General features: G+C 52.5%; 1 protein-coding gene across 1 annotated transcript in view; it reads left to right on the top strand.

Moving 5' to 3' along the window:
- The window catches only part of Stk10 (serine/threonine kinase 10), a 111,155-nt gene extending 89,743 nt beyond the window's left edge, over positions 1 to 21,412 (top strand). Inside the window, exons 13-19 of the mRNA XM_026401334.2 lie at positions 1,516 to 1,608; positions 4,735 to 4,864; positions 6,315 to 6,439; positions 7,968 to 8,156; positions 8,588 to 8,713; positions 11,018 to 11,131; positions 19,097 to 21,412. Coding sequence (XP_026257119.2) covers positions 1,516 to 1,608; positions 4,735 to 4,864; positions 6,315 to 6,439; positions 7,968 to 8,156; positions 8,588 to 8,713; positions 11,018 to 11,131; positions 19,097 to 19,237 — 918 coding nt within the window. The 3' untranslated portion in view covers positions 19,238 to 21,412. The remainder of the gene's footprint in view (positions 1 to 1,515; positions 1,609 to 4,734; positions 4,865 to 6,314; positions 6,440 to 7,967; positions 8,157 to 8,587; positions 8,714 to 11,017; positions 11,132 to 19,096) is intronic.
- The last annotated feature ends 2,227 nt before the right edge of the window (positions 21,413 to 23,639 follow it).

The raw sequence follows: 23,639 nt of genomic DNA, 5'->3' as shown, positions 1-23,639 counted from the left end.
TGTTGGTATTATAAATTGAATTGTTTGATTTTCGAATGTTGAATATTTTTGCATTCTTGGGATAAGCCTGTTATGTTATTTTCCTTTCTTATATATTATTAGATTTGATTTGCTAACATTTTGGAAAGTTTTTTTTGTTTTGTTTTATTTTGTTTTTTTTAAACCAGGGATTGAACTCTGGGGCACTTACCCACTGAGCCACATCTCCAACCCTTTTTTAAACTTTGACACAGGGTCTCACTAAGTTGCTTAAGTCCTTGCTAAATTGCTGAGGCTGGCTTTGAACATGTAATCCTCCTGCCTCAGCTTCCTGAGTTGCTGAGATTACAGGTGTATTTTAATATCTTATTTTAATTCATTGTTTGGTTAAAGGATACATCTGTGTATGTTTAGTGGTTGTTCTAGGGTATTTTAATATACTCCTTTAACTCTTTGAGCACCTATTTAGTGTTTATATTATAATGCTTCAGTTAAATTGCAGACATCTCACAACCATATAAATTTCTTCTTTTCTCTCTCTTTTTAGCAGCAGCTCATCCTGTTAAGTGCAGACACTCAGGACTTCCCTGCTGTGGGTGGAGTCTCGATCTTGCTTTAGTTTTCCAAAGCCTTTGCTATCCTGCTCTGCTTGTCTCTCACTGGTGCACAGCTCAGGGCTGGACCAGAGACTTGTGTGCGTCCACACACAGCCGTAAGGATTCCCGGTCCTGCCTTCTTCTCTTTGGGATTCAGCCCACTTCTCCAGTGTGCTTAGGCCCTGGTGCCTCCTTCTGGGGCTGGAAGCTTGAGGTTTCTTATGGACATTTAGCCATCTCCTCTATGAGGTCTATTAGGCAGGTCAGGGACGAGAGGAGGCAAAGGCCTTGCCTTCCTGCACTGCCTTTGTCCCCGGGGGCCTCCAGGGCACCACAGGTGACCCACCTGCCCACGGCTTAGCACCCCACAGAGGAGGCAGCTCCTCCCCAGCTGTCCCAGCAAATGTCCTGGAACGCCCCGGCCCTGCAGGGCCCCGTGCTCTCCCCGAGTCAGTCCTGAGTCCAGGGGCACAGACATGCAGCTCCTCCAGCCGGGACCTGTGTGCGGCCCACAGTGCCAGCCTTCAGGCTCGGGGAGGGAACCCGGAGCCCCGGGAGCAGGCGCTTGCCAGGCGTTTTGATATGGATGCTGATATTGGCATCTCAGGTATCGACGGCGTCTCTGTTGACATTATTATTTCACATGTTGAGAGCGATTAGGAAAAAATATATAGAAGGCTTCAGAGGGGACAGTGTGAGAAAAACTTCCCTGAAGGAAATGAGGTGCGTCACCAGAAGAAGGGGGACGGAAACCAAGCAGCCAGAGATAGCAGCTGTCCTGTCCGGGAGCCCAGGAGCCCGGGGCCCGGGGCCAGCTGCAGCCAGGCCAGGCCAGCGGTGCCACCTGAGGGTGGGGGCTGGGCCCGCAGAGCCACCTGGCCGGTAGCCTGCTGGCCCTACAGCCACACCAGGAGTGCCCTGACCACCTGCTTGTCTGTAGGCCAAGAGCGAGGTGGAGAAGCTCCCCCGGCAGCAGCGGAAGGAGAGCTTGAAGCAGAAGATGGAGGAGCACACGCAGAAGAAGCAGCTTCTTGTGAGTGAGCCCGAGCAGTGGCCGCCCTCCCTGTCCATGCCCGGGCTCCATCCCTCGGCCGCCTCTTGTTCTGAGTGCCAGCTGACCCCTCCCCCATGCCGCCCTCCCTGGCTGCCCCCCTCCTTCTGGGAGGAAGCCCCCCACCCCTGGACACCCCAGCCCAAGCCCCTCCGCCTTGTTCAGGGGCCGTTGGCTTAGATGTCACCTCACCTTGATCAGCCCAGAATCTCCCTCTGCCAGCTGAGGGCCGTGGGATCTAGACCCTTGTCTCCCAGACCTGGCCCTACCGTCCTGAGGATGGTTTCCCCCCTGCCGGCAGGCAGAAGCCTGTGCCTCTGCACCTGAGCCTCCTTTCCCTGGTCCTTCCATGCCTCCTGAGCAGGACACACACACACACACACACACACACACACACACACACACACACACACACGCCTCCTGTCACTGTCCTGTAGCTCCTTCTCACCCCAGCCCGTGTGAGCTCAGGAATTTTCAGGCTGTCACATCACCTCCCCCTGCAGATCTTCTGTGGTTCCCTTTGCCCATGAGACATCCCTCCCGCCGCCCAGCTCCTCTCTGCCCCTCCCCAGCCTGGCAGCCTGCCCTCGTCCCCTGCTCCAGTCCCCTGATTCCCTGCCAAGTGGGGTCTCAGCACATTCTATTCCTGACACAGGCTGTGTATGTGACCACGTCAGAGTCTGTGGCTTACCTGGGGCCAGGGCTCTTCGTTTTCCCACTTGGGCTCATAGAGGTGACATTGCAGAGGTGACAGTGGGCAGGCAAGGCCTCAAACTGTCTGACTCCAGACTCCACGTTCTCTCTGGGACACCCTGGAACCCTCCCTAGGCTCTAAGATCAGAAAAGCGCACAGGAGAGAGGTGGAGTTGGGGGAAGGTTGGTCAGCCATCAGGCAAGAGGAGCACATCGCGAGTTCTTTTGCCCCACAGCGGGACTGTAGTCAGTACCCATGTGCTGTTCATTTCAACATAGCTGGAAAAGAGGATTTTCAATGTTTCACCCTAAAGAGAAATAGTTGAGGTGATGGAGATCATTGTTCTGACCTGATCACTGCGTAAAACATACATGTATGGAAATTTCACATCACACCCCTGAACTTTGTACAGTTAGTATGTGCCAGTTTTTTAAAACTAACTTTTTAAAACACAGGGCTGGTGAGGGTGAAGCCAACAGGCTCTTGTCAGAGAGAGAGAGAGAGAGAGAGAGAGAGAGAACGAACTAGCACTCGGGAGGTGCTGAATCCCATCCTCAACACCACATATAAATAAATAATAAAATGAAGGTATTGTGTCAACTACAACTAAAAAATATAAAGGTATTGTGTCCATCTATAAATTATATATATATATATGTGTATATATATATATATATATATATATATATAGTTATAGTGGGATCTAATATATATATTCAAAATCCTCAAAGATTCGCACAACTTGTAATTTGGCTTTTCTGCCTCTAGAGCTGCTGAGGAAGTCAGCACACAGGCTCAGAAACATTGGGATACCAGAGAGTGAAGAACTGCACCATTTCAATAGAGAAAACCCGGGAATAACCTGTTACTTATTAGGGAAATAAGTTAAGGTATATCCATACCATGAAATATTTTCAGTCATTAAAACACATTGTGACATGGAGAAGCCTTTTTAGTCATTTTTGAAATTTGGTAAAATCCATATAGCACAATTTGCCCTCTTTGCTATTAGGAAGTGCCCAGTGGCATTAAGTGCGGAATTGAAAGCCTGTCCAGTAAACAGTAGCTCTCCATAGTCCCCGCCCCCTGCCTGGAACCCCCTCTCCTTTCCTTCCCCGTGCTGGTCTGTCATCATGGTGCTGGGGTGGACACCAGGCCCCGTGCCTGCTCTGCACACACTGCCCCACTGAGCTGCACCCCAGCCCCGTCTCTGTGACTTTGACTGTCCGTAGTGGACTCGGGGTCCACGAGGCTCTTGCGTGTGACAGCCTTTCTTTTTATGGCTGACTGATATTTCGTGGTGAACTGATACCGCGCTCTGCTTGTTCGTTGTTCGGCAGTGAATACTTGGTTCTCGTGGGTTGTGCCGCTGTGAGCGGGGTTGCAGGCACCTCTTCAGTTCCTTAATGACTTCTGTAGAACAATCACACAGTTGCTGTGGATGCACTTGAACTGGTACATCATGGACAGTTGCTAGCCTGATGATAAGAGTAGTCGGGGTTTTTAGTTCCTTCTTATGGGGTTCCAGTAATTTTTTCCCAGTCCTGGATGGAACCCAGGGCCTTGTGCATGTGAGGCACACAGCCTGCCACCAAGCCACCTCCCCAGCCCAGTCTATTTTTATTTTAAGACGGGGTCTCTCTGTGTTGCCCAGGCTGGCTTTGAACTTGCCATCCTCCTGCCTCACCCTCCTGAGCTATATTTTCAAACTTAAATTTTATTTTCTTACTTGTTATCTTGGCAGGATACCAATACAAAGAAGTGATATGTGTTTAAGGAGAGGGAAATGCTAACTATCCTGAGCTGATGATTGTACACCGTATACATGAACTTGATTACCACAATGTGCCCCTGAATGTGTACAGTTATCGTGTTAATTAGAAACAGTAGTTAAGAACAGTAGATAGGCATGGTTATAATGGTGTAGTGAGTCTCCACATACCCGCCACTCAGTCTAAATAATCGTCCACTCGTTCACTCCTTGACCCTACCGTGTCATTTGACTGAAATCTAAGATGTCGTATCACATCTTACCTGTAGACATCTCAGACATCACAAAAATAGCCACCGACGCAAGTTCCTATCTTCTGGGGATACAGCCCAGTGGTAGAGTGCATGAGACCAAAAACAGATAAAAATTAGCCCTGATTTCTAACAACATCTCTTTCCAATCCACTCAGCATCTGCCTTATCATTAGCTTCATGAAAACCATTTCATTTTTTGAACAATTTGTTGGCTCCAAGATCCAAAAGAAAGCCCACATCCTGGTGGGTTGCTGCCTCTCTGGGTCTCCTCGACTTCTCTCTGTTTTTTAAACACGCTTCTCGGGTCCGGCTGATGTCCCTCCTGAACTAGAATGAGCTGTGAGAGGCCCGAGCTGGGCAGGTAAAGGTCCGCTCCCGCCTCCCCGCAGGACCGGGACTTCCTGGCCAAGCAGAAGGAGGACCTGGAGCTGGCCATGAAGAGGCTCACTGCGGAGAACCGGCGGGAGATCTGTGACCGGGAGCGCGAGTGTCTCAACAGGAAGCAGGAGCTCCTTCGAGGTGAGCGGGGACGGCGCCGTCTGGGCAGAGCCACTGTGGCTGGACATCCCAGCCCTGGGCAAGAAAAGCCAGAGGTTTCCTTCACAGTGAGGTCAGGAGCCCCCACTGAAGTCGGGAACAAGGCCAGGGGCCAGTTCCTGCTCACACCACTTGACACTGTTCCAGAAGTCAAGGGCAGAGGGGAGAGGAGGACACAGCTCGAAGGCCACTGTAAGCTAGTGAGCTGCATTAAGGGGGTGGCAGAGACAGTAATGAGCCCCCCCCTCATCCTCGAGTGTTGAGTGACGCTCTGCCAGGCCATTGCTAGTCCCCCTTCATACCTGATCTTGGGGGACCCTCAGCTTACCCCTGGGAGCCAGGCCCTGTGGTGATCCCAGTTTTTATAGACAAGGAAACTAAAGGTCGCAGAGTTACTAGTCTTGAGTTGAGTGGCCTCCTCTTCTGGGGCGGCACTAACAAAATACCAGCGAGCAGTGGCTGACAAACAGCAGAAATTAATTTTTCTTAGTTCTCGAGGCCAGGAAGCACCAGGCCAAGGCACGAGCGGACTCTGGTCTGGAGGGCCTCTTCCTCAGGACAGTGCACTTCTGCCCTGAGCTGCCTTCACAGCGTCTCCCTCTGAGCCCGTTGCAGGAGCAGAGATGTAGTTCAGGTTGTACTTAAAAAATCCTCCATGCTGGGCGTGGTGGTGCACGCCTGTAATCCCAGCAGCTGGGGAGGCTGAGGCAAGAGGATCATGAGTTCAAAGCCAGCCTCAGCAACTTAGCGAGGTGCTAAGCAACTCAGTGAGACCCTGTCTCTAAATAAAATACAAAATAGGGCTGGGGATGTGGCTCCGTGGTCGAGTGCCCTGAATTCAATCTCTGGTTACCCCACCACCACCACCAAAAAATCCTCTGGGGCTGTTTCCTCCCCCACGTAGAGTTGAGCAATTTGGCAGAGGTGGAAACTGAGGCTAGAGAGCTTCTCTCTCCGCTCCAAATCCCAGCCCAGCGGGGTGCCAGGTCGCTCTCCTATTTCTGACTCAGAACAACGCGCCTCTCAAGGTCCCAGTTCTCAGCTCTGCCAAAGGGCACCACTGTATGAGGGGGAGGAAGCGTCCTTGCGGATGTGTCATCTGTGCTGCACCCTGCTTCTGTCACGGGCAGGCGGGAGGGCCTCTGTGGGACTCGCATGGAGACACGGCATGAGAAACGCACCGTTGACTGGGTGCAGCCCTCCAGATACGCGCCCGCGGGCACCCTGGCCATGGCCTTCCTGCTGCTCTGGGCTGCCGGGAGCTGTCCTCCCTTAAGCTTTAAGGAAGCTTCCAGGACTCACCATGGTCTGCCGAGGTGGCATGTCACCTCAGCAGGCCGGCTATCAGCTGGAGGAGGCCTGGCAGGGGGGCAGGAAGGGAAGATGCGTGTGGCCTCTGGCACCTCATGAGGTGGGTGGCGTGTCCCTGCAGACCGGGAGGCAGCCCTGTGGGAGATGGAGGAGCACCAGCTGCAGGAGAAGCACCAGCTGGTGAAGCAGCAGCTCAAAGATCAGTACTTCCTCCAGCGGCACCAGCTGCTGCGCAAGCACGAGAAGGTGAGGCTCAGGGGGCTGGAGGTCTCGGGCTGTGAGGTTGGTGGGGGCTGGAGGTCGGGGGCCGAGAGGCCATGCTGCAGGAGCTGAGAGGCTGGGCTGAGTGACCGCTTCCTATGCAGGTCTGGGGGCTGCGAGCCTGGGCTGCGTGGCTGCCTCCTGTGCCCTCAGGGGAGCCGTGTGGCCGTGGTGATGCTGCAGGAGGTTCTCCGGGGCCCTTGGGTGCTGGCTTGAGGATGGGGAAACCACGCAGGGATGCAAATGGCCCCTGCAGCTCCCTCGCTACCCCTCGCCCCTATGGTGCCTGTCGTCTCTCACACTTCCTTCTCTTTTCCCTCTTTCCTCTCTGTCCTCTCTCCCTCTCTCCATTTTCTCTATTCCTCTCTGCCATGCATTTTCTCAGAAGACTTTCAGGGTTCCCCTTAAAGCCACCTCTGCTGGGAAGAGCCCCCAGCCCTGGCAAGGGCCCCTGCTCTGCGTGACCAGAGCGCTTTCTGCTTCTGTGCTGTTGTCTTGGTTCAGTCCCCTTAGTAGGGACAGTGTCAGATAAACCAAGGTCTGGATGCACAGCCACTGTGGGTGATTCCCATTCCCTATCCTGGGCACAGATGGAGCCAGCATGCTGTCGGGAGGCTTCCTGAGCAGCCGGTGCCTGGGCACTGCTGAAATGCAAGTGGGTATCAGGGGAAGGAGGAAATTCAAAATTGTTAAGGCTCTTGAAAATATAAATTTAGTCTTGTGGTGGCATATGCTTATAATCCCAGTGGCTCCAGAGGCTGAGGCAGGAGGATCAGAAGTTCAAGGCCAGCCTCAGCAACTGAGCAAGACCCTGCCTTGAAGTAGGAAATGAAAAGGGTTCAGGATGTGGCTCAGTGGTAGAGCACCCCTGGGCTCGATCCCCAGCACTGCTCAATGAACCGAGGAGTGCATGTAAATTTATATGTGACATCATGGTGACCTGTCCCCTCTAGTGTGTGCCAAGCTTTGAGACATTAGGTGATGCTGGCGCACCATCGTCCGTTAGCTGGTGAGAATCCAGCGCTCTTAGCACTGCCGATGCTCCTCCCTTACCCCATGAGTCCATCACCACAAGTTAGAGCACCGGAGGTTGGAAGTGCACCCCCTGCACCTGACCTCCCGACCATCCCACCTTGGGGGCGCTGCCCTGCAGTAGTGTGCAGTAGGGTCGTTTCCCCTGGAGATCACATGGCTGCTGGGGAGCTATGGATCAGCGCCTTTGACAGCATCCTGAGTGTGACAGACAGCATGTCACTAGCCCAGAGAAGTTCATATTGCAAACTGTGGTTTCTGCTGAGTGCAGGTCATTGCCTGTTTTGTAAAGTCCAGTCCACCTAAGCCAGGGACTGTGCAGGAAATGCCCTCTAATAGGAGTGAACCAGCACCAGCCCTGCTGTGCTGAGCATCCTGGCCACACGGTCTTGGGATTCCCAGGTGAGCCTGGTGGCCTCTGACCACAGCCTGTGCCGGGAGCTCAGCTGACCTCAGCCGCTCGTCCCTGTGACCCCCTCAGGAGCGGGAGCAGATGCAGCGCTACAACCAGCGCATGCTGGAGCAGCTGAAGGTGCGGCAGCAGCAGGAGAAGGCGCGGCTGCCCAAGATCCAGAGGAGCGAGGGCAAGACGCGCATGGCCATGTACAAGAAGAGCCTGCACATCAACGGCGGGGGCAGCGCTGCTGAGCAGCGCGACAAGATCAAGCAGGTGGGGCTGGGACCGGCCCAGCGTTGTAGGGCCTGGTGCCTCTGCAGTTCGGGGGATGGTATAAAATGTGCACAGGTCTTGGGAGGGCACGCAAGGCCAAGCCATGGCCCGGAAGCTTCCTTAGCCCCCTGGTGAATCAGCCCGTTGGACAGTGACAGTGTGGTGCGAGCTGCAGGCTGTCACCACCCTTTCTCCAACTTCTGCTGGTGAGCCCTTCCTCTCCTGCAGCAGGATCCCTGGGCCTGGGCCTGCACACCTGCCCTGGCACTGGTCACATTGCCCTGTCAGGTCCCTACCAGGTGGCTGGGGGCTCCTTGAGGGCAGGGACCGGGTCCCCACCAAGGCCGAGGACTTTGAGCAGTGGGTGCTGCTGGGCGGGGCTGTGCAGGCAGTCCCCCAGGCTGGTCCTGAGGCTCCGCCCTCTCCTGCAGTTCTCCCAGCAGGAGGAGAAGAGGCAGAAGTCTGAGAGGCTGCAGCAGCAACACAAGCACGAGAACCAGATGCGGGACATGATGGCGCAGTGCGAGAGCAACATGAGTGAGCTGCAGCAGCTGCAGGTGCCGCCTCCGTCCCCACCCCATGCCTATCTCAGAGCCCTGCGGGCTGAGCCAGCCTGCTGTGCAATCACCCCCTTAGGCCCTGCGTTTCACATCCCTAAGGTGGCCAAGGAGGGGTGACAATGCCTCTCCTGCAGGGCTGGGTGTGGACTTGCGAAGGAGATGGTGGAGTGGACGGTGCCTTGCCCAGGGTCTGGCAGGGGGCATGTGCAGGTTTCTCAGTCATCACTGTGTCTGGGAAAGACACTTCCGCTGACTTCTTTTCCTGTGGAAACCCCTGGCCTCCTCAGGTTTCCTGGCCCCTGGGTTTGCCCCGGGGCTCAGAGTCATCTGCAAGCCAGGAAGAGGTTCCCTTCCGGAGGCTCCCAGTGCCACGGGCTGGTACATGGAGCCCCCTTGTGGTGCAGTGAGGCATTGCCACACTGAGAGAGCCCTGGGCTTCAGAAAATGTCTCAGGCTATTGAACCCTTCTGGCAGCTTCTGGAGAGGCAGGGAGGAGCATCACATCACTGGAGCCTGCCAGGCAGGGGCTCTGCTACAGCCCTCTGTGAGGCTTAGAGAAGCCACTCGCATTCCCGCACCCCGTTTCCCATCCCTGCCTCATGGGGTGCATTGAGAGCTGAGAACCCCTGTGAAGGCTGAGCAGTGGGGGTCACCCGGCTGCTAGGAGGATTATTTCTAACTAGCTGGTTCCTAAACTCCCACAAACCATTAGCCTGAAACCCAAAATAAGAACCCCAAGGGTTCTGCTTCCCCACCCAGTGGAACTGCGGTATCTACATAAAGGTACTTTTCTCACCCTCCTCTCAAAGGCCTCCTTTCTAGATCCTACCACCTCAAGAACTAGGGTTCAACATGAATTTGGGGGAACACAGCTCAGCCTGTAGCACAGATGTTCTACATGGCGTTATCTATTTGTTTATTTATTTATTTATTAAATTTTTTTTAGTCGTAGTTGGACACAATACCTTTATTCTATTTATTTTAATGTGGTGCTGAGACTCAAATGACTCCAGCCCATATTTATTTATTGATTTATTTGGGATAGCAGGGATTGAACTCAGGAGCACTCAACCCCTGAGCCACATCCCCAGCCCTATTTTGTATTTTATTTAGAGACAGGGTCTCGCTTAGTTGCTTAATGCCTAGCTAAGTTGCTGAGGCTGGCTTTGAACTCACAATCCTCCTGACTAAGCCTCCCAAGCATCTAGGATTAGAGATGTACACCACTGTGCCTGGCAATATGGTGTCATTTATAACGGTGAAAATCAGAAGCCACCCAAGTGGCTAAAAATACGGGAATGTTTAAGTAAACTTGATGAATACATATCATGAGATATTCTAGGTATTAAAAATATTATGTGCAGGGGCTGGGGTTGTGGCTCAGTGGCAGTGCCCTTATCTGACATGTGTGAGGCACTGGGTTCAATCCTCAGCAACACATAAAAATAAATAAATAAAATAAAGGTATTTTGTCCATCTACAATTTAAAAAGTATTAAAAAAAATATGCACAGGGCTGGGCTGTAGCTAAGTGGCAGAGCGCTTGCCTTGCATGTGTGAGGCTCTGGGTTCCATCCTGGCACCACAAAAAAATAAACAAATAAAATAAAGGCATGCTGTCCATCTACAACTACAAACATTTTTTAAAAAATAAGATGACCAATTTTAGGTAAAAAAAAAAATATATTATGCACAATACTCTTCTTTGCTAAGAGGTTTATCTCACAGTGTCCCGGAGGAGGCGGGGTTTTGGAATCGCACCTCGGGTGAGCCACAGTGGGCAGAGCCGGCAGCAGGTCTATCTAAACGTGGGCCTCCGTGTGGTGGGATCAGGGCGAATGCCATGTGTAGGGCTAATAGTTTTGTTGGTTTATTAAACTATATGTTCACTTTTTAAAATTCAGACAATGAACAAAGCACCAGCCTCGCTGCACATCCCACTGTGCAGCGAGAGGAGCAGTTACTGTTAAGGCGTAAGGTTCCCGGGCGCCTCTGGTGCGCATGCGTTTCCATGTATACAGTTGTATATAAATGAGGCTTATAATCAAGGACAGGGGGTCAGTGGGGCACAGTGAGGCTTCGGACAGACACTTTAGAACCCTGGATCAGGCCAGGCTCAACCCAGGATGTTGAGGCAGGAGAAGTGCAGATTGGAGGCCAGCTGGGCACCCCGGCAAGACCTGCCTCAAAACCAGGGAAGAAGTGACAGTGAGGTGGCGCCCGCCAGCCCCTCACCGCGGGCTCCATGCCCCATGCCCTGCCTTCTGATGGCCACACCTGTTCTGCCTGGCGTTTGTTTCAGAATGAAAAATGTCACCTCTTGGTGGAGCATGAAGCCCAGAAGCTGAAGGCCCTGGACGAGAGCCACAACCAGCACTTAAAGGAGTGGCGGGACAAGCTGCGGCCGCGCAAAAAGGTACAGGTGGGGCGGCCACAGGTGTCCCCCGGGGCAGCAGAGGTCTCCGTCCCTTGGTGGAGTCTTGCTTTGTGGCGTTCCTAAAGTGGTTCTGCAGTCTGAGAGGGACCTCTCCAAGCTGTGGTGGCCGACGCCGGCTCCCCCTCTGAGCCGCAGCCTCCTTGCCACACAGGTCCAGAGCCTCTGCTCTCCAGCCGTGTCACAGGCTGGAGGACCCCCGTGTCGCAGAGCCCAGCCTGTGGACGTCACCAGGTCGGAATCGGCCCGCCTGGGTCACTTTCTGAGTTAGTTCTCTAGTGTGCGGAACAGGTGGCCACAGCCTGGGGTGGGGTGGAGCTCAGGGCAGAGCTCCTGCCTGGCCTTGCCATTTCAGCGCTCAGTGCCGCCTGGTGATCTGCTCAGGGTCTCCCAGGGCTGTAGCCAAGGGCTCCGCTGGGCAGGGCTGTCCTCTGGTGGCTCTGGGGAGGAATCACTTGTGAGTTCATTCAGGTTTTGACCGACTTCAGTTCCTGAGGCTCCAGGTCTGAGGTCCCCATTTGCTTGCAGGACGCAGCCTGGGTCTGCTCTCCAGGCCTCCTGCATTCCTCCACCTGGGGCCTCCATTGCCAAACAGCAAGGCCTCCTCTTGCTTCAAGTCTGTCACCCTTTCTGCCACCAGCTGGAGAAAACTCTTTTAGAAGGCCCACGTGGGCTAGGGATGTGGCTCAGTGACCAACCACTGACCTAGCACCTGTCCCACCCTGGGTGTTCTCAGTACCACAAAAACAAAACAACAACAACAACAAAATAGGGCCATGTGATGGGATTAGGCTCCCTAGTGGTCTCTGTCCTTATAGGGAGTGGGATGGTCTTTGTAGGTCCCCACCCTCATGGAGGGGAAGGAGGACAGCAGCTGGGTCCTAGGAGTCACCCAGGGAATCCTGCTTCCTGCTCCTCTGCATCCAGATCACCTGGCCTCCTTTGATCTTGTATCTCTATTTATTTATTTATTTGTTTATTCATTCATTAATTTATTTATTTATGTTTTTCGGTGCTGGGCATGGAATCCAGGGCCCCAGTGTGCTGGGCAGGCACTGCGTCCTCCTTCATTCAAGGCCAGCCTCAGCAGCTCAGCAGGCCCTGTCTCCGTCCCTTGTTGCTGCCGTCCTGAGCAGCTGCACTCCCCACCCCAATCTCTTCAAACTGCCCTCTAACTCATGCTAGCTCCTGCCGCCCCCTGCCCATCACCCTCCTGCCCCTGTGGCCCTCTGGCACCCAACCATGTGAACACCTGCCCAGTGATTCTCAAGCCTTTTGGATCTAGGACCTGTAGACACTTTAAAAGTCAGTCAGATCCAGGCACAGAGGTGCTTGCCTGGGATCCCAGCTTCTTGGGAGGCTGAGGCAGGAAGGTCACAAGTTCAAGGCCAGCCTCAGCAACTTAAGAGACTTCAAGCATCTTAGCAAGACCTTGTCTCAAAAAATAAAGAGGGGACCAGGCACAGTGGCACATGCCTGTAATCCCAGCAGCTCAGGAGGCTGAGGCAGGAGGATTGTGAGTTCAAAACCAACCCCAGCAATTTAGCCAGGCGCTAAGCAACTCAGTGAGACCCTGTCTTTAAATAAATACAAAATAGGGCTGGGGAGGTGGCTCAGTGGTTGAGTGCCCCTGAGTTTAATACCCGATACAGAAAGGAAGGAAGGAAGGGAGGGAGGGAGGGAGAGGGAGGGGTTGGGATGTGGCTCAGTGGTTAAGCACTCCTGGGTTCAATCCCAGATACCAATAAATAAATATCAATAAATAAATAAGGACTGGGGATGTAGCTCAGAGGTTGAGTACTGAGTACCAATCACCAGCACCAAAAATAAAAAATAAGTAGTATTTCAGAACCCCCAAAAGCTTTGTGTTTATCTTTATGGATATTTAGCATTTTAGCTGAGAATTTAAGAATTATATTTATTACTCACAAATAATAAATACTACATGTTTACATAAATAATACATATTGGTGAAAATGATCATATTTTCCAAACTAGATTGGAGAGAAGATTGGCCTTGTTGTACATTCAGCAAGTCTATTTGCTATCCAGTTGGAAGCAGATGGCTGGGCTCTTCTTGGAGAGCGGCATGTTGAGATACATTATCGTGGTTAATGTTTATGAAGAAAATCTGGTTTCACACGATATGTGTTTGGAAAGGGAGGGGTGTTTCAATAGCCTTTTAGATAATTATGTATATTCTTTGATAAAACACCAGAATTCGACAACGCGTTTTTTCTTTTCTCTTCTCCCTTCCTTTCTCCTCCTCTCCCCCTCTCTTTCTTCTTCTTTTTTTTTAATTTATTTTTTTTAGTTTAGGTGGACACAATCTTTATTTCATTTTTATGTGTGCTTAGGATGGAACCCAATGCCCCGGCATGCCAGGCGAGCGCTCTACTGCTGAGCCCCAGCCCTGGTTGCATGGTCACCAACATAGTTCAATCCTCAGTACCCAAAAAAAAAAAAAAAACAAAGTCATGTCCATTGATATCACTGCTGACCTCATTGGAATGATCTTTTTTTTTTTTTAATGCTATCTGTCCAGTACTCCAAGCACTTTTTTAAAAAATATTTTTCAGTTTTCGGTGGACACAACATCTTTATTTTTATGTGGTGCTGATCGAACCCAGTGCCCCGCGCATGCCAGGCAAGCGCGTTACCACTTGAGCTATATCCCCAGTCCCGGGGATGATCTTTAAGTGCTGAGACAATATCAAGTTCAGGCTGGTGGATGCCGGTTTTCCAAAGTTGTAGATTTTGCTGGATTGCTCAGATCCTGTACACACTATTAGTTCTTTTCCTTGAATTGATTATTCCTTTTCAAGGAAGTGTGTGCTAAACATCCACAGTTAGTCATTTTTAAAAATAAAGATGATGTTCCACGACAGAGCAGACGATTCGGCTCACAGCCCACGCGCTGCACCAGGTCCCTGAAGAACACTAAGGTATGCTTTCCTGTTGGTGCTCGAGACAATCTCCAGGATATTGGCTTTTTCTTCCCCTCCTTGTTGGGGATGGAGCCCTGGGCCTCGCTCATGTCAGCTGGTACTCTATCACTGGGCTGCACCCCAGCCCAGCTTTATTTTTTAAATTGAAAACACTTTATTTCTTTTCTTTTTTTTTCTTTTTTTTTTTTTTTTAGCTCTGTGTACATGGTGATGAGGTGCTGTTGTGTTACCTTCTCCTCAGGCTCCAGAAGTTTTACCCTTTGTTGCTTTTGCACTATTTGAACAAATGTGAAAACAGTGAAAAGGGCACATTATGTATCACTGTTCAGAAAAGCTTTCTGGCTTCAGTAACGGTCCCCACGACCAAAGGGTTCCCCAGGGGGTCTGTGGACCACACTTTGAGAACCACTGCTCTTGCCTCTCCACCTGTGAGTCTCACCCCGGCTCTGATTGACTTCAGAACCTAAATAGCTCCCAGCAGCATGGGTGCTGCCCTCCTTCTCTGCTGGGCTTTTGCCCAAACCATTCCCTTTGCCAGGAATTCAGTACCCACAAGTCTTTGCTGGCCACCCTGGCTTAGACTGTGCAGGTGACTATCCTGGGTTCTGAGGACACCTGCCCCTGCCCCTGTCATGAGGTCACCGAGGTCTGCCATCGTTAGCTTGGTCATTCATCCGCTGCTTGTTTCCATGCAACAAATTCTTCTTGGGCACGAGCTAAGTGCGCCGCAGGGTTTTCACACTGAGGATCCCACAGGGAACAAACAGGCCCTGCCCTCAGGGAGCTGACCCTGCAGAGGGCAAGGAGCAGGGAAGGGAACCAGGGAGGGTGGGGGCTCAGATGGTGGGCAGGAAGCCTCTGGAGGGCATGGTGACTTACAGGCCTGAGGGAGGGTCTGAGGGAAGGGGCTCCCCACCTGGGGGGGAGCACTCCGAGCCCTGGAAGCAGAAAGAGCAACGGCCCTGAGGCGAGGCCCCATTGTGGTTGAGAGGCCACGAGGAGGCTGGAGGCCCAGCCGAGTGTCAGTGGTGGAGCCAGGCCACAGGAACTGGGGCCGGAGGGGCGGGGCCTGGGCAGAGCCTGGCTTTCACTCTGTGTGACAGGGTGCTCCCGAGGGTCCTGGGGGGAGGACTGAGTGGCGCAGGCTCTGCTGCTGTAGGGACCCAGGTGGAGGGAGAGGCCTGGGCAGAGACTGTTGGGTGACCTGCACCAGAAATGATGGTGGCTTAGACCAGAATGGGATCAGGGGAGCGGGGGGCTCCCACTTTTCCTCTCTATGTGCTGCTTTCTAGAAGTTCCTGCTGGCCAGCGACGTCAGGACCTGTGGCCAGCCACATTGGTTTGTTTGATGGCTCACGTGGGCTGGGCTGGGGCTCAGGGGCAGAGCGCTTGCCTGGCACGTGTGAGGCCCTCGGTTCGACCCTCAGCACCACATAAAAATAAATGAATAAAAGTACCGTGTCATTCTACAGCCGGAAAAAGAAAGGGAAGGAAAGCAATGGCTCACGGGACTGTGGGTGCTGGTGACCGTGGTGTCCGCCAGGCGGGCCCCGGCTGGAGGCCCTGGGAAGAGTGGCAGGTGCAGTCCTGAGGCCCAGGAATCTGGAGACGAAGCTCCCTCTTCCTTTCTCTGAAGGCCCCACTAACCGGATGCGCCTTCCCACATTACGGAGATATCTGCCTTTCCTGAAAGGTTCATGATTCAAATGTCAGTCACACCTGAAACACCTTCCCAGTGACATCACGGGGCCTCAGTGGGGTCTTTTCTAAGTGGAGAGATCAGTTTTATACAATCTTTTTTTTTTTTTTTAAGAGAGAGGGAGAGAGAGAGAGAGAGAATTTTAATATTTTATTTTTTTAGTTTTCGGTGGACACAACATCTTTGTTTGTATGTGGTGCTGAGGATCGAACCCGTGCCCCACCCATGCCAGGCGAGCGCGCTACTGAGCCACATCCCCAGCCCCAGTTTTATACAATCTTAACAAAGAAAACCACCAGCCTACAGGCAGAGGACACGCCCCTTCCTAAACTCGGAGGCGCTGCCCTGACCGCGCTTGATTCCTGGTTTGCTCAGGCATCAGGCATCCATTCTGCTTGCTGGGCCTGTGGTCTGGACAGGGGACAGCTGTCCACCTCTGCCACACGGTGGCCTGGCAGATCCTTGAATCAAGGCTTCCCTTCCTGCTATGGGAGCTTTCTGGCTGGAAGCTGGCCAGGCCGGACCTTCCTGTTGGCGGGCCAGGCTCCTGGGTTTCTGTAGCCATAGCTGCCTGGGACTTCTGAGACTTGACATTTAAATAATGTTCCTGCTACTAAGAGTGGACCCTGGCCTCAGGCAGTAAGCTCTCACCTGTGCTCCTACCTGGGCATCGGTACCCTGAGAGTGAAAATGGACCATCTCTTGACCTCTGGCAGCTTCCTCAGACCTGGATGCCTTGTGGGGGGCCTGGGCTCTGGGGAGGCACCAGTGTGTGGCTGGGGCGCCAGCATTGGCTTTTGTCTGGGGAGGCTGCCTCTGCAGAATGCTTTGTAGAATTCTGTGAATAGCTCCCTGGACTGCTGCTGGAATGACCAGGGGCGACGGTGTTCATTCTGGAATACGTGGTCTTGTATGCTCTTGTGTTCCAACCAGCAGCCTTGATCCCCCTCCCTTGAGAAAATGATTGTATACTGTGCGGTATTTTTTTTAAAAAATTCAGATTCCAGCCAGGCGTGGTGGTGCACACCTGTAATCCCAGGGGCTTAGGAGGCTGAGGCAAGAGGATTGCAAGTTCAAAGCCAGCCTCGGCAATGGCTTGACACTAAGCAACTCAGTGAGACCCTGTCTCTAAATAAAATACAAAATAAGGCCGAGGATGTGACTCAGTGGTCGAATGCCCTTGAATTCAATCCTAGTTCCAAAAAAAAAAAAAAAAAGAAAAATTCAGGTTTCTTTCAAGTAAGCACAGAACATCTGGTAGGGTCAATACACATTGCTTGGATCATTGTTAACTCATAATGAGGCCTTGGGACAAGTCAAGCCCCTTCCCCGAACCCCTGAACTTTGCCTTTTCTTTCATACCAGGGATTGAACCCAGGGCACTTAACCACTGAGCCACATCCCCACTGGACAGAGTCTCACTGAGTTGCTGAGGGCCTCGCTAAGTTGCTGAGGCTGGCCTCCAACTTGAAGTCCTCCTGTCTTAGCCTCCCAAGCTGCTGGGACTACAGGCATGTGCCACCACGCCTAGCCTTGCCTTTTCAATTATAAAATGTACATAATGCTGCTTCCCTGAAGCAGGTGCTCACACACTGCTGCCTGAGGGCCACATCTGGAGCACAGCTGTGCTTGGTCACTTATGCCTTGTCTGTACCTGACTTGGCACCACGGTGGCAGCTGAGCAGTTGGAATAGAAAGTGTGTGGCCTGTGGAGCCCACTGCCTTTGCCACGTGACTCACAGCAGGGAGGGGATTGCTGACATGGCCTTAGGAGCTGGCACAGAGGAGGTGGAACAGAGCCGTGCCTATGAGCCGTGGTGTTGCAGCCAGACAGGTGTGGGTGGGGTCCCGGCTTCACCACCATGTTGCATGTCCTGTATCTGAAATGTTTGGGACCAGAGTGTGGTGTTTTAGACTTTCTGATTTGGGAATATTTGCCTATGTATAATGAGATACAATGGGGACAGGATGAGAGACTAAACACAAAATACACAAAATCCATTTATGTTTGATGTTTATCTTATACACAGAGCCCAGAAGTAATTTTGGAGTATTTTTGGTTTTGTGTTTTGGTGTTTTAGTTTTTGTTTTTTGTAGTGCTGGGAGTGAAACCTAGGACCTCACACAGGCTAGGCAAGAGCTCCACCACATTCCCCGAGGGTAATTTTATATGAGACTTCCAGCGCACCTGTCGTTTGACTGTGAGCCACCTGTCCTGTGAGGTCAGGTATGGAATTTCCCGTGTGTGGCATCACATCCGGCACTTGAAAGTGTTCAGAGCAAGACAAACTTTACTTCTGCCACAAAGTTACAGATTTTCGAGTGACTTTGGATTTGGGATTTTTGGAGAAGGGATGGTTGACCTGTCCTAGCTGTTAGATCTCAGGTAACTTGCTAAACCACTCTGTGCTCACAAAGTATCACCTGTTACTGTTAACTGAGTCTTCCTAGAGCAGAGGTCATGAGCTGAGGGCCTGTGGGCTGGGATAGTTGACGGACACATGATGTTTGGTCAACAGTGACTTACACAATTATTTGGAGGTTCTCAACCTCTGTGGAGATTTTACATTAAAAAAAAAAAAATCTGGACTTCTGGTTTCCTCTGAAAAACTGGGAGGTCTGTCAGGCGGTCTGAATGGCCAGCCTGCACTCCTTCCACTCTACTTTGCTTCCTGTCTGACCTGAATGCAGATGACTAGAAAGCCCTTAAGAAGTCTTTCTGGGAGACGCCTGTGAGCCTGTCATCCCAGCCGCTCAGGAGGCTGAGGCAGGAGGATCGGGAGTTCAAAGCCAGCCTCAGCATCTTACGGAGGCCCTAAGCAACTCAGTGAGATCTGTCTCTAAATAAAATAGAAAAAGGGCTAGGGTTCTTGCACCACAGAGACTCTGCTCCTAACATACCTTTAGACTCGGGCCCTGAAAGGCACAGTCCTGTGACAAAGCTGTGTGATTTCTGTGGCTCCGGGCCCTGGTTCCGACGCTGTCACCCTGATACGACATCTCTGCCCACCTCGCTGTTGAACTCTCTGTCTTCTAACTTGAGTTTTTCTAGATGGATCTGACTGTTCTCCAGCCGGAGGTTTGCATCTGCTGGCCCTGCCCCTTCTAGAATGGCATTTCCCCAAACTGTGTCCCTCAGCCTGTGAGAAGCTCCCGAGAGGGAGAAGCGGCAGGAGGAAGCAGGAGCCTCTGGCAGGGGACAGGGCAGGACCTAGTTCCGGGAACTGGGGTCTGGGAGGGGCTTTCAGAGAAAGCCAGGCCAGCAGGGGCCACTGACCACCACCTCCCTCTGTCCCCCAGGCTCTGGAAGAGGATTTGAACCAGAAGAAGCGGGAGCAGGAGATGTTCTTCAAGCTGGGCGAGGAGGCCGGGTGCCCGAGCCCCACCACCCCGAGCAAGACCTCCAAGTTCCTCCCCTACGGCGCTTCGGATGCGTCCTAACAACCCGGGCCAGGGCTGCGGGGCCTGCGGGGTCCCACCCTCTGTGAACACGTAACTCAGGACCCCTCCCTCCTGCTCCTGTGCCAGCACCATCCCAGCCTCTGCCCTTGCCCCCACCCCCTGCCCCAAGCCTGTCTGACCTGCCCCGTGTCCTGGCCCCCCACCTGTCCCTGGAGGGCAGGGAGTTGTGTGTCACCTGACCCTCCTGTGTGTCCCCGTTCCATCAGGCTGTAAGTGGTTTGGGCTGTGGTGGTGTCAGGTCCCAGAGCAGTGGGTGTGCTGTGGCCTTGAGGTCCCTCCTGTTTGCCAAAACACAGTTGTGTTTTCTGTGGGGACAAAGCTTTGCCTGTGAGGCCACCATGGCTCATCCCCCTCGTCACACCTGGTGTGATCCAGTGACTCCTTGCCACGTCAGACAGGAACCCTGACATCTCTCTCCACTCCCAGCAGGGCCAGGCCAGGGCCAGCTGGGCTGGGTGTCCCCTCTCCCTGCCTCCCCGGGCCCTGTGCACATGGGGGCAGGGGTGGGGAATGGGGAGTCCTGAGATGTCCCTCCTGCTGGTCTCAGGCCTTTCCTGCCATCTCAAGTGCCCCTCCCTGTGCGCCCCTGCAGGCTGGCCCCTGCCTGGCCTCTTGTGCCAGGTGGGTGGAATGGGCCTGCCACCTGGGCCACGCCACCGGAAGTGCCCAGTGGAACAGTTGGAAGGGAACGTGCTGGCACCAAAGGCCAGCAGAAGGCACAGGCCGGGCTGCCAGCGTGCCCCTTGCGGGGTCCCACACAGGCTGTCCCTGCAGGACCCCTCCCTCCTCCATTCCCCACCCCTGCCCCCATCTGCAGGTGCCCTGGAGGGGCCTTTTTCTCTGCCCAGGCCCGTGTCCAGGAGTCCCAGCCTACATTTCAAACAGGCCTGGCGGTCGCTTTTCTTTAGGAGAAAAGGTGTGGGGGTGTGGTGGGGGATGGGACGCCTGTCCCCCCAGGAACACGGACAACAAAGGGCCTGAGCCTCCAGTGGGGTGTGGCCCCCCAGTCCTGGGCTGGCCTCTCCAGAGACTGCCCACCAACTGCCACCAGTGTGCAGACGCCCTGCACCTCGATTTCTAACTGCTGCTCCCAAGTGTATAGGCCACGTGCTGCTTCTTCAGGAAGACACTGGCTCTGAACCAACACCTGGGCAGGGTTCATGTCCAGGACCCGGATGGGCATGTGCAGTCGGGGTGCTGTTTTGCTGGTGACAGATGGCTGAGACAACCCAAAAGGACTTTCTTCTCTGTCACCTCTTGGGCTGGGGTTCGCTACTTGGTTCCTCTGAAGCAGTCCCTGGTGTTTTCTGAGCACTGGTGATAACTGCATGCTTGGGAAGGAAGGGGCAGCCATTGAACAGGACAAGGGACCAAGGTTCCCATATCCTCACTATGCCATCAGGAAGCGCAGGAGGCCCAGAAGGCAGTGGTTCTCTGGTCAGTGAGCGTCCAGCTGCTCCTGTATCTGACCCGGAGGGTGGCCTTTCAGGTCTCACAGTGGGACAAGCGAATCAGTCGTCTCTTTCTGTTCTCTTGGGTGTCAGGGGCTGGGAAAGATGAACTGGCAGCAGTGTGACCGCAGAGAGACAGGTCCCCAGGAGAGGCCGGCAGACACGGTCAGGCAGGGGTGTTTGGTGCACAGTTGACAGTATTTCTCTGACTTGAGAATGAGGATTGGGAGAAACGCCAGTTTCTGCTGGTCTCAGGCCTTTCCGGCCATCTCGAGTGCCCCTCCCTGTGCGCAACCCCGTTCCCTTCTCTGGCTTGTCACTCATTCGACCCTGACCTTCAGGAGGTGGCTGAGAGTGCTCCTGTGCCTTTTTGAATGACGGCTGGCCTGGCCTCCCAGCCTCACAGACGGGCCCATGTGCAAAGCCATGGCTGAGAAGGCCACGCAGTATTCCTCATGCCCTATGCTAACTTTTTCTGTGCAACGGACAGACGGAAATCTATCTCTATTTTTAGCAGAGTAAATATAACTAACTTATATTTTCTCTTTATGAAGGACAGAAGTTATTTTTTATGTAGTTTCCAAAGTTTATATAAAACTTTTGTAAAATGTTCTCTGCAAAGGTAACTCTGGGAATGTAAATATGCTTCTAATAAAATAACAAGGCCATTTGGGTTTGGCATTGTTCTTTTGAACTGCGGGAGAAGCAGGGCGTGCTTACTCACCTTGACTCAGCAAGAAAGGGTTTCCCAGGGCAGGGGATGTGGCTCAAGCGGTAGCGCGCTCGCCTGGCATGCGTGCGGCCCGGGTTCGATCCTCAGCACCACATACCAACAAAGATGTTGTGTCCACCAAGAACTAAAAAAAAATAAATATTAAAAATTCTCTCTCTCTCTCTCTCTCTCTCTCTCTCTCTCTCTCTCTCTCTCTCTCCTCTCTCACTCTCTCTTAAAAAAAAAAAAAAAAAAGAAAGGGTTTCCCCTGCAAGCACACGGGTGCTGCCCAAGGTCAGACAGCAGATCAGACTTTGGGGTTTATGCATGGCAGAGAGAGAGAGAGAGAGAATGACTGTGTGTGGCATGTTCTCTGTAGACATCCAATACCACTGTCTTCTAACAACAAGCATTCATGAACCTCCGTATTAGCAGATTGAGTGGTCCCAGCGACCTGTGAGCAAAAATCACCTTTCCCACCCTACAGATGAGGAAACCGCCCCTGGGCCTGGGAAGGGTCAGGTCAAATCTCAACACCAGTGATACCTGAGGAGTTCCAATTTAGACCTTCTACAGTGCTGTGTCCACTGCCCCCCATCACCCAACTGCCTGTAAACCAATCAATGGTCACACAGAAGCTGACCACTTGCCATCGCTGTCATCTCTAAAGGATTTGTCTGCCATGCCTCTCAACCACCACTCAGGGGTTCTTAACCTGGGGTCCATGGCTGAATTTAGGGTGTCCTTAGACTTGGATAGCAAAAGATGTGTTCTTTAGTTTTCCTGATCTCAAACTGGGAATGAGCATCCCCTCTCACTGTGGATGTGAGCCACAAACCCCAAGTGGTATGGGGAGTCCCTGCAACTGTGTCACCAACAGAAATCACAGGTATTTCCTACCACATTACAGTGGTGACAAGACATCTCAAATGATCATTTCTGGGCATCACTTTTAAATTATGGTAGTTATGAGACCTACATCATTAGATCTTGATATTGATATGTATACCTATATCACATAACACGTCATCTATATAAACAGTGCAGATGTATGTGTGCATTTTCCAATATTTTGATAAGCACTTTTTTTTATTTTGATTGGGTTTGTGATCAATGTGCCCTTTACTGTGCATTTGAAAATATCATTCTGAGGAAGAGTTCATGTTCTTCATGAAACGCCAGAGGAATTCATGGTACATAAAACAGTTAAGAACCCTGCTACCTCCAACCCTGAGCTCTCTCTCCTGGAAAGCTTCTGACCAGCAGGGACAAGCCAATCACGGTGTCATGTGGCCTGCCATCGCAGTGGACATAGCATTGATTACTGGGGAAGGGGGGCCGGCATGCCTACCAGGAAGGGCAGGAAAGGTGATCCAGGTTCCAAGAATTCATGAGCCTGGCAGGAGAACAATGCATGAGGGAATGGGTGGAACCTGGGAAATGAGTCATCACACGTATTGACCAGCCCTCTGAAGAGGGTTCCACCAAGTCCTGGAGATGCTGAAATGAATAAGACATTGACCGTCTCCAGCAAGTTTGCCCAGTGAAGAAACAGATCTGGAAACGCTGAGTGTCCATGTAGGCTGGTGTTGCTTGGGAGAACCAGGGAGGACTTCCTGGAGGAGGTGGCACTGAGACTTGGCAGGCAAACTAGGATGTGCCCAGTGACACACGTATCACAGATTGGGACATAGTTTAGGGTAAATGGTTGAAACATCTTGAGACTGGAGAGATGATCAGGAATGATGAGCATGCCCAATAGCATGCCGGGTGGGGACACCTTTACCCCAAGGGCAGTGAGGAGAACAGGGCAGAATTTCGGGGAAAGGACAGTTGACATCATGATCTTAGCAATTCAAGGGATTGGCTGAGAAGGACTGTGATCCCGGTGAGTGAGTATGTGGTCCACAGAGGTTTGCGATTTCGTAAGGATAGGAAATGAGACTTTAGCTGAGCCTGAAGTGCCCAAGGCCAGCAGGCTGCAATGCCAGAGGCACCCGTCTTGGCTCTGGCACCCGAGGTGTTTGCTAGGTCTGATGAGCGAGTTTGTCTGCTGATGGGAGACCTGTCCTGACACTGACGACAATTAGAGATTGATGACTAGAAATGAACTGGACTGGGTTGATGAGGTTTGAGAACCTTTGCTGAGCACTTTACCAATCCCAGGAGGAGAGAGGACAGGCCGGAAGACTGCTGACACAGCAGAGAAGCCAGTCTT

This window comes from Urocitellus parryii, chromosome 1 (genome assembly GCF_045843805.1).
Source record: "Urocitellus parryii isolate mUroPar1 chromosome 1, mUroPar1.hap1, whole genome shotgun sequence".
NCBI classification, from domain to species: Eukaryota; Metazoa; Chordata; class Mammalia; order Rodentia; family Sciuridae; genus Urocitellus; species Urocitellus parryii.
This window is presented reverse-complemented; position numbering and strand designations above follow the sequence as displayed.